Source organism: Rhinopithecus roxellana, chromosome 12 (genome assembly GCF_007565055.1).
Source record: "Rhinopithecus roxellana isolate Shanxi Qingling chromosome 12, ASM756505v1, whole genome shotgun sequence".
Lineage (NCBI taxonomy): Eukaryota > Metazoa > Chordata > Mammalia > Primates > Cercopithecidae > Rhinopithecus > Rhinopithecus roxellana.
Genome location: NC_044560.1, coordinates 8,367,099 through 8,376,834, shown reverse-complemented (window position 1 = coordinate 8,376,834; position 9,736 = coordinate 8,367,099). Strand labels below are relative to the sequence as shown.

Genomic DNA, 9,736 nt, shown 5'->3' with positions numbered 1-9,736 from the left:
GCGCAGGCGCTGCTGCTATGCTGAGCGCCGCGTCTCGCGTAGTCTCCCGCGCCGCCGTCCACTGCGCGCTTGGCTCCCCGCCGCCCGAGGCCCGCGCGCTGGCCATGTCCCGGCCACCGCCACCGCGGGTCGCCACGGTGCTGGGCACCATGGAGATGGGGCGCCGCATGGACGCGCCCGCCAGCGCCGCGGCCGTGCGCGCCTTTCTGGAGCGCGGCCACACCGAACTGGACACGGCCTTCATGTACAGCGACGGCCAGTCCGAGACCATCCTGGGCGGCCTGGGGCTCGGGCTGGGCGGCAGTGACTGCAGAGGTAACAGTGGCTCCTCATTCTCCCCATGCATCGTGCAGAGCTGAGCCCGTCCCCAGCCGTGCACCACCCCGCTCGGGTCTGGCTGCGGGCAGCACCGACGGCTTTGTCCCTCTCCCCACCCACGTCCACCCCGCAGCTCTGGGAACCCCAGGACAACTGGACAGTACTTTACCGTGACTCCTTTCCCCCACTCTCCTTCCACTGGGAGTTGCAGCGCGCGAGTCTCCCCCTAGCCTGGTCTGGCTCATCGCTTTCCACCTCCATTGATGCCCCCGCCTCCAAACCTGCCAGGTGCCCATAACCGGTCCCCACCCAGGCTCTCCCCCTTTTCTCTACCCCTTCATTGCCATCATCACCCATGCACTCTCTGGGCAGCCTTTTCTCATCCTGGCCTTTTCTTAACCACTAGACTTTGCCCTGTTCAGCTGGCAGTACCTCTGTCTGTCTCAGGGAGAACTGTGGTGATGCCTCAGGCTGGCTGGGAGAGTAGGGGTGTTTGGGAGTGCAGACAGGTGAGGGCTAGGGACTTTCCACTCTATGCGAGGCTTTGACATGGATCATAGGAGAGAAAGTAACTCCAGCCCTCCACAGGGAGTTCAGAGTCTAATGGGGAAGACTGAAATAATGATTGCTGGAGAGCCCAGAAGAGAGAGTACTTTGGGGAGCTGCAGGTCAGGGAGAGGCACTAGGGAAGGCTCAGCAAATGCTGGATGGAGCTTGGCCTTAAAGGCTCAGTGGTAGGTTGGAGGAGAACAAGAGAAAGGAGCATTAGAGTCTATGCAAAGACTTGGTTTGGAAATGCAATGTGTGTGATGTGTGAAAGGAAGGCCAGTGGGCAGGTGGGGCTTGAGCCGAGGATGGAGGGGACTGTTCCTCGTGAGCCTGGTGCCCTTGATAGCCCTTGGGAGGGTGCCTGGCACGCAGTGAGGACCCAGGGAACGTGGGCTGTTACCATGCTTCACCCACTGGACTATCCTGAGGCTTTTGCTGCCCACCCCTGAGGAGAGGCTCTCTCTGGGCCCACCTTAGAGTCATAGTGTGTGGTGGGTGGGGTGGGGGGAAGAGGGCGACTATGAATCTCAGGCCTATGCTCTTTCTAGTTCACCTGGCTGCATGTTGTTGTTATTATTTGAGATGGAATCTTGCTCTGTCACCCAGGGTGGAGTGCAATGGCACGATCTCAGCTCATTGCAACCTCTGCTTTAGCCTCCCAAGTAACTGGGATTACGGGTACACGCCACCACGCCCAGCTAATTTTTGTATTTTTAGTAGAGATGGGGTTTCACCATATAGGCCAGGGTGGTTTCCAACTCCCGACCTCAAGTGATCTGCCCACCTCAGCCTCCCAAAGTGCTGGGATTATAGGTGTGAGCCACCGTGCCCAGCCAGGTTACATATTATTAATAATGAAGATTTTGTTCCTGAGTTGGTTTTTCTTCTCCAGCCCTTCCCCACTTCCATCTTTGAGGCTAAGAGCTCACTGGACCTACGTCCTCAAGCCAGGCCTGCGGCAAAGTTCATGCCAAGAATGCCTGCAGGGCTGTGAGGAAATGGAGAAAATCTGGATGAGGAACTGTGGAACTTGTTCTCTTCCATATCCCAACTGATCTCATGACACCCCTCTGAGCTACTGAGCTGAGTTTGCCAAGTGTGAAAAGTGCAGAATCCATCCACCCACCAATCCAGACAGCTGGAGTTCTTTTTTTTGTTTTGTTTTGTTTTTTGTTTTTTGAGACAGAGTCTCACTCTCTCACCCAGGCTGGAGTGCAATGGCACAATTTGGACTCACTGCAACCTCTGCCTCCCGGGTTCAAGTGATTCTCCTGCCTCAGCCTCCCAAGTAGCTGGGGCTACAGGCACGTGCCACCACACCTGGCTAATTTTTGTATTTTTAGTAGAGATGGGGTTTCATCATGTTGGCCAGGCTGGTCTCGAACTCCTGACCTCAGATGATCCACCCACCTCAGCCTCCCAAAGTGCTGGGATTACAGGCGTGAGCTACCTTTCCTGGCCCAGCTGGGGTTCTTTTTTAATTTATATTTTTATAGAGGGAGGGTCTTGCTACGTTGCCCAGCATTATCTCAAACTCTTGGGCTGAAGTGATCCTCCCTACTCAGCCTCCCAAAGTACTCCCAAACTAGGTTTACAGACTTGAGCCACTATACCTGGACCAACAGCTGGGGTTCTTTCTAGGTGAAAGATTAGTGCAAAATTAACTCATTTCCAAGCTGCTTGGATGCAGAACACTGTTGTCATAGCGATGTGTCTCTACAGTGGTTGGATGTATGCTCATGCTTCTGTGAGTCGGGAAGGGGAGGGGAGAATTATAATTACATTCTGCTCAGTTTGCCTTCTAAGCTCGCAAATTGATCTCTACCACTAGGCCACATTCATGTGACTGCTTCGCTTTCCTAAATTCTTCCAGGCCTGCCCCCTTGACTTCTTTCTCTATACTGCAGCCAAGTGTGAACACAGGTGACTGGTTCACACCCTGACAAAACCTGGAATGATCAAGTTCAGATTCAGTGGGATGGTATTTAATAACTTTTGGGATCAGGTCTGTCCCTGTGTCTTGTCCTATGTCCCACTGCTCCTTGCTCTGAAATTTATGCTCTTATAACTTAGACTTGAAGGTTTGGAGCCTCACATACTGGTTTATTTTTAATTTTTAATTTTTATTTTTGCCTCTTTGGCTTTGCATGGGTTCCTATGCTCTGGAATGTACTTCCTGCTCCTCCTTGTTGGCTGGGACTCTGGGGGTGATCCCCTAGAGAAAGCCTTCCCTGGAGCCTCCAAGTTGGCTTCATGCATCTCATCTGGGCTCCTTGGCACTGTGTGCCTTTCCCTTCTGTGCTTACCATATTGTACCATCATCCTCTAGGGCTCCAGGAGGGCCGAGATCCATTGTATTCAGTTCATCTCTGCATACTCAGTCTCTAGTGCAAGGCCTTGCACAGACAGTAGGTTGGTGACTAATGATAGTTATTCTAATAGGTGAACATTGAGAACTCACATATATGACATTATTTAATCCCCAGGACCTCCCAGTGAGGACAGTTTGATTATTATCACCCCATTTTTACAGATCATAGAATTGAGGCCAAGAGAATATTAGTAATTTAGCTAGGGTTACATAAGTTGGCAAATGGCTTTAGTAGGTCACTTAACCATTCCATTCTCTCTCCAAGTGAAAATTGCCACCAAGGCCAACCCTTGGGATGGAAAATCCCTAAAGCCTGACAGTCTCCGGTCCCAGCTGGAGACATCACTGAAGCGGCTGCAGTGTCCCCGAGTGGACCTCTTCTACCTACATGCACCTGACCACAGCACTCCAGTGGAAGAGACACTGCGTGCCTGCCACCAGCTGCACCAGGAGGTGAGGGGGCCCTCCGGGCTCCGAAGGTGGGCTCCGGCTCCTTTCTTTATCCTGATCCTACTCATGACAGCAGAAGCACCAGGGCGGTCCCAGGGTGGAGCAGAGAACAGCCCCATTCCCTGGGGCCCCACCCTGGCCTCCCCTTCCTGGTCTGGGCTGCACTGCGTTCTGACTGCTGCCTCACCCCTGCAGGGCAAGTTCGTAGAGCTTGGCCTCTCCAACTATGCCGCCTGGGAAGTGGCCGAGATCTGTACCCTCTGCAAGAGCAACGGTTGGATCCTGCCCACTGTGTACCAGGTGAGGGCCGGGGCTGCAGAGGCCAGAGTCTCCAGGACTCCTCATCCTGGGCTGTCTTTGCCCCTCCGACTGCTCCCTGTGCCCTCTGCATAGCAACCACTCCCCTGCTGAAAGCCTGCAGATGGCTCCCAGGTACCCTCAGGATGCCATTCAAGCTCCTCAGCCGGGCCACTGGGCGTCTGCTTCCTTCCTGCCGGCCTGTGCACCTTGGACCCTTCCTTCCCCACCTCCTTTCGTACTTCAGCCTGGAACACATTTCCCCTGCCCTCCTCCCTGGGAGAAGCACTCGGGCCTTACATAGAGGTCTCCTCCTCTGGAAGCCTTTCTAGACAGCCTCACAGGAGTCTCCAGTCTCCAAACCTCATCTTCATACATTCAGCGAGTACTTTCCAGCTCCTTGTTTGATCATAGAACCTAACTTTCTTGTAATTAACTGCCTTCCTGTCTATTTTTTTAAACTTGAGTAAACATCTCCTGGAGGCAGGGATTTTGTGACACCTACTTGTGGTTGTAACCAGTGTCCAGCATGGAGTTGATACACCAGATATTTGTGGAAAGATATCATTCCACTTCAATTTTCTGTCCTTGGACCCCACACCCTCCCTCCATCCCCTGCTAACAGTAGTCATGTTAGAAGATTGCTGAAGTCCTGGGCTGGTGTTGCTTTAGAGTTTTAAAAGTGGAAGGCGGCCGGGCGCGGTGGCTCAAGCCTGTAATCCCAGCACTTTGGGAGGCCGAGACGGGCGGATCACGAGGTCAGGAGATCGAGACCATCCTGGCTAACACGGTGAAACCCCGTCTCTACAAAAAAATACAAAAAACTAGCCGGGCGAGGTGGCGGGCGCCTGTAGTCCCAGCTACTTGGGAGGCTGAGGCAGGAGAATGGCGTAAACCCGGGAGGCGGAGCTTGCAGTGAGCTGAGATCCGGCCACTGCACTCCAGCCTGGGCGGCAGAGCGAGACTCCGTCTCAAAAAATAAAAATAAAAATAAAAATAAAATAAAAGTGAAGGCAACAGTTCCTTCTCTTGACATGTCCACCCTCTCTCCGGGGTCCCTCTCCCTGCAGGGCATGTACAACGCCACCACCCGGCAGGTGGAAATGGAGCTCCTCCCCTGCCTCAGGCACTTTGGACTGAGGTTCTATGCCTACAACCCTCTGGCTGGTACGTGGAGCATTCCTGACCCTGTCTCAGCCTATTCCCGACCCACAGATGCCCAGCCCAGGACCTGGGAAGCAGGGAGGGTTTGACAAGGGGCAGGGCTGCATCCTTCAGCTCTCCTGGGTCCCTGCCCCTCCCCTAGACCAGAGCCCTGAGGGATGTGGCAGCTTCTCGGGCACTCTGGGCCCGGGGGCTGATTGCTGCCTTCCCGCAGGGGGCCTGCTGACTGGCAAGTACAAGTATGAGGACAAGGACGGGAAACAGCCCGTGGGCCGCTTCTTTGGGAATAGCTGGGCTGAGACCTACAGGAATCGGTGAGCTGGGGTTGGGCTTGGTGAGGATGGCTGGGGTGGGGTCAGCTCTATGTGGAATGAAGTCCTGGACTGCTCCTGAGGTAAGCCCTTCCCTTGCTGTTTGCACCTCCTCCCCTGCATTCCTTCAGGAATTCCCAAACCCTCTGTGCGTGTTCCTGTTGTCTTGGGACCTCCGGGAGGAAATGAGGATCCCTGGATGTTGGGGTCTTGAAGTTGTAGCTCTTTTCTGAGCAATCACCTGCTGGGAAGGAAAGAGCGAGCCCAGGATGGGCCAGGCATGGTGGCTCACACCTGTAATCCCAGCAGTTTGGGACACTGAAGTGGGAGGATTGCTTGAGCTCATGAGTTCAAGACCAGCCTGGGCAACATGGTCTTTACAAAAAAAAAAAAAAAAAAAAAAAAGCAAAAAATTAGCCAGGCGTGGTGGTGCACACCTGTAGCCCCAGTGACTCAGGAGGCTGGGGCAGGAGGATTACTTGAGCCTAAGAGGTTGAGGCCGCAGTGAACCATGATCATGCCACTGCACTCCAGTGTAGGCGACAGTAAGACCTTGTGTCCAAAAAAAAAAAAAAAAAAAAAAAGTCCAGGAGGGAGTCCTGCCCCATCTGAGCAGGCTTCGTGTCCCTAGGGGAAAATCAGAGCAGGTTCCTGAGTCCTCAGGAATAAAGATTCATTGAGGTCTCTGTCGAGGGGCCCGGCATCCTGGGTGGTTCTGACGCCCAGCAAAGTGGGAGACCTATGACTAGAGAGGATTCCCCTCAGGGCTGCAGGGTGTGGGGTGGGGCCACCCTGGATGGCTCTTTGGTTGTGGCTCCCAGTGTGATCCCCATGGTACTGACCCCTGTGCCACTGTCCCCCCTACACAGCTTCTGGAAGGAGAACCACTTCCAGGCCATTGCCCTGGTGGAGAAGGCCCTGCAGGCTGCATATGGCGCCAGCGCCCCCAGCATGACCTCGGCCGCCCTCCGGTGGATGTACCACCACTCACAGCTCCAGGTAACCAGCGACCCTGGGCGCTCAGCTCCTTCCCTTCCAGGGGAACCTTTAGGTGAAGTCCAAAGCATTTGATTTCTTAATTCCTCTGAAATTTCTCTTTCTTCCAGTTCTCATAAACACTCTTCCCACTGGTCTTTGATGGTATCTGAGCGGAGGCTTTGTAGTGAGGGCTTCATTACAGGGATTTTCTTATTCCTTAGGCTTTATGGAGTATGATTATCCCAGTGTTATAGATGAGAAAGCTGAGGTTCACCCAGCTATTAAAGTGGCAGACATTTTAACACAGGTTTAACTAAAGCCCACCCATCTCACCCTTTTGGTTTCCCTCTCTTGATGCCTCATGTCTTCCTGGTTAAAACTCATTTCCTGACCGGTGGCAGTGGCTCACACCTGTAGGCCAGCACTTTGGGAGGCCAAGATGGGAGGATTGCTTGAGCTCAGGCATTTGAGTCTAGCCTGGGCAAGAAAGTGGGACCCTATCTCTACAACAAATCAAAAACATTAGCCAGGTGTGATGACTTGCTCGTATGTTCCCAGCTACTCTGGAGGCTGGGATGGGAAGATGGCTTGAGGCTGGGAGGTCAAGACTGCAGTAAGCTGAGATCACACCACTGCACTTTAGCCTGGGTGACAAAGCAAGACCCTGTCTAAAAAAACAAGCAAACAACAACGAAAATAACAGCAACAAACTTACCTCCAGTTTCAGCGTTCCATGTTGCATAGTGTCTGGCATGTATCTGGTAGATGTTCAGCATGTGGGAGCTATGTTTTACGTAAGTTTTCTCTCATTCCAATGCTGAAAACAGAGAAAAAGATTGAATGTTGTGCCCATGTCGACAGCACATATACTAAAATTGGAAGATACAGAGATTAGCATGGCCCCTGCGGAAGGATGACACGCAAATTTGTGAAGCGTTCCATATTTTTCCGCCGCCACCACCACACTGCACCACCTCCCACCCCCTTTTTTGTACAAAACACAAGGAAAAATGTTTTTGTTTAAAAAAAAAAGAAAAAGATTGAATGTCGAAACAAGCTTAATAACTTAGCCTGCTTTTTTATTTTTTTGAGACAGGGTCTCATTCTGTCACCCAGGCTGTAGAACAGTGGCGCTTTCATAGCTCGCAGCAGCCACAACCTCCTGGGCTCAAGTGATCCTTCTGCCTCAGCCTCCCTGGTAGCTGGGACAAGGCGTGCACCACCACCACTGGTTCATTTTGTTTTGTTGTTTTTTGTAGAGACAAAGTCTCTCTCTGTTGCCCAGGCTGGTCTTGAACACTTTGGCTCAAGTATTCTTCCCACCTCGACCTCCCAAAGTGCTGGGATTATAGGCATGAGCCACTGTGCCCAGCCAACTTAGCTATTTTTACACAGCTGCTGGGGGGCAGAATTGGGCTGTGAATGTAGGTCTATCTGGAAGCGTCGTGTGGCAGTAGGGGAAAGGATACAGGTTTCAAGTCACATGGGTACAGCTATCCAAGGCACCTTACGTCCTTCTGGACATACGGGATAGAAATATAAACAGAGACCCCAAATCTCAGCAGGGAGGTGACTGGGAGGGCTGTGAGTGGAGTCGCTGTGTAGCAGAAGAGGGTTGAAGTCTGGCCATCTCCCTTGCAGGGTGCCTGTGGGGACACGGTCATCCTGGGCATGTCCAGCCTGGAGCAGCTGGAGCAGAACTTGGCAGCAACGGAGGAAGGGCCCCTGGAGCCAGCTGTCGTGGACGCCTTTAATCAAGCCTGGCATTTGGTTGCTCACGAATGTCCCAACTACTTCCGCTAGGCCCATCGTGGTTCAGGCTGCCCAAGGCTCTTCTGTCACCTCTTTTGTTCTCTCACACTGACCAGTCTTGGCCTTAAGCTGACTTAGCAGAGTCTTTCTGGATTGTCTGAATCCATGCATTATTTTTCTAGCTTCCTGCCTTGCTCCCTGTTTACACTGTGAAGGACGGGGGTGAGTCCCACTTGAGCACTCCCTATTGAATAAAGCAGGCACTTGACCTGGCTGTCGCCCAGGTCTTGAGTGAACCCCAAAAACTTGTTTTCTCTGCTGATGACACCTTGTTTCCCATCCTACCTGGGGACTGAGAAAGGGCAGAACCACAGGTTGGAGTCTTCAGAGGACAGAGGTAGTGGGAGGGTCTCAGAAGCACACTGCCCTCCCAGGGTCTCCTCGGTCTCCCCTGGTCTGAATACTCACCTGACCTCTCAACATTGAGGTGCCTCTCACTCTTCTACACACGATAGAAAAGAGGGTTGTACACTTGCAGTACGTTTTCTCTAATTCAGAATTGCCTCAATAGATTCTTAGGAATGAAACAACTGGGGCAAAGAAACTACCATTAGTGTCACTACCACGCAGAACACTTTCCAGGATCTGTGGAACATCTGGAACGCTCTCGATCTCAGCCTCCTCTTGTCTTAACTAAAGCCTCTTGTCTTTTCACCCATAAGGTTCTCAGCCTTGGCTCTGGGCCTCTATTCGGCATGGGGACATAGGCAGCCAAGGTCCTCATTTCCCTTAGAAACCCCTACTCCAAACAGGAGGCACCAAGGCTGAGAAGAAGAATCCTCGGTTCAGTGGTTGCTGAACCTGCTGCATTCCCAGTGCAGCGAAATCCCTCCAGCCATGGGCAGGGCAGCAGGCAGCACTTGGAGCAGCTTCTTGAAGCGATGCAAGAGGCCCAACCTGGAAATTTACTTTTTCATTTATATTTATTATTTGTTCTTGAGACAGGCTCTTGCTCTGTCGCCTAGACTGGAGTACAGTGGCATGATCACTGCTCACAGCAGTTTTCACCTCCGGGGCTCAAGGGATCCTCCCACCTCAGCCTCCCAAGAAATTTTTATTTTTTTTTTGTGGAGTGGAGGTCTCCCTATGTTGTCACCATCTTTTCGCTTTACCCATAACAAAACAGATGCTCACCCATGTGGAGGAGCGTATCAGTTATCTTTGCACAAAAAATCACATTAATAAGTTGCTTGAAAATATAAAATCCAAGGCTGGCACAGTAGCTCATGACTATAATCCCAGCATGTTGGGAGCCCAAGGCAGGTGGATCACTTGAGCTCAGGAGTTTGAGACCAGCCTGGGCAACATGGTGAAATTCCGTCTCTACCAAAAATACAAAAAATTAATCTGCATGTGGTGCCACACACCTGTGGTCCCAGCTACTCCACAGGCTAAGGTGGGAGGATCGCCTGGGCTCTGGAAACAGAGGCTGCAGTGACCCGAGATCATGCCATTACACTCTAGCCTGGGTGACACAATCAGACCC

At 52.4% G+C, this 9,736-nt stretch overlaps 1 protein-coding gene and 1 non-coding gene across 3 annotated transcripts; both read left to right on the top strand.

The window, feature by feature from the left end:
- The first annotated feature begins 1 nt into the window (after position 1).
- On the top strand, positions 2-8,495 carry LOC104679831 (aflatoxin B1 aldehyde reductase member 2). 2 transcript variants are annotated; one of them, XM_010385555.2, is made up of 7 exons: positions 2-315; positions 3,504-3,691; positions 3,884-3,988; positions 5,056-5,152; positions 5,364-5,463; positions 6,330-6,459; positions 8,080-8,495. In XM_010385555.2, exons 1-7 carry the CDS (start codon positions 18-20, stop codon positions 8,239-8,241), a joined length of 1,080 nt encoding a protein of 359 aa, XP_010383857.1. In that variant the 5' UTR covers positions 2-17; the 3' UTR covers positions 8,242-8,495. The 2 variants fall into 2 exon arrangements, with proteins under 2 accessions (XP_010383857.1, XP_030768981.1); XM_030913121.1 differs by lacking the exon at positions 3,884-3,988.
- On the top strand, positions 7,284-7,386 carry LOC115892477. The gene has a single exon (XR_004052358.1). It is a non-coding gene; the product is annotated as a U6 spliceosomal RNA (small nuclear RNA).
- Positions 8,496-9,736: the final 1,241 nt, after the last annotated feature.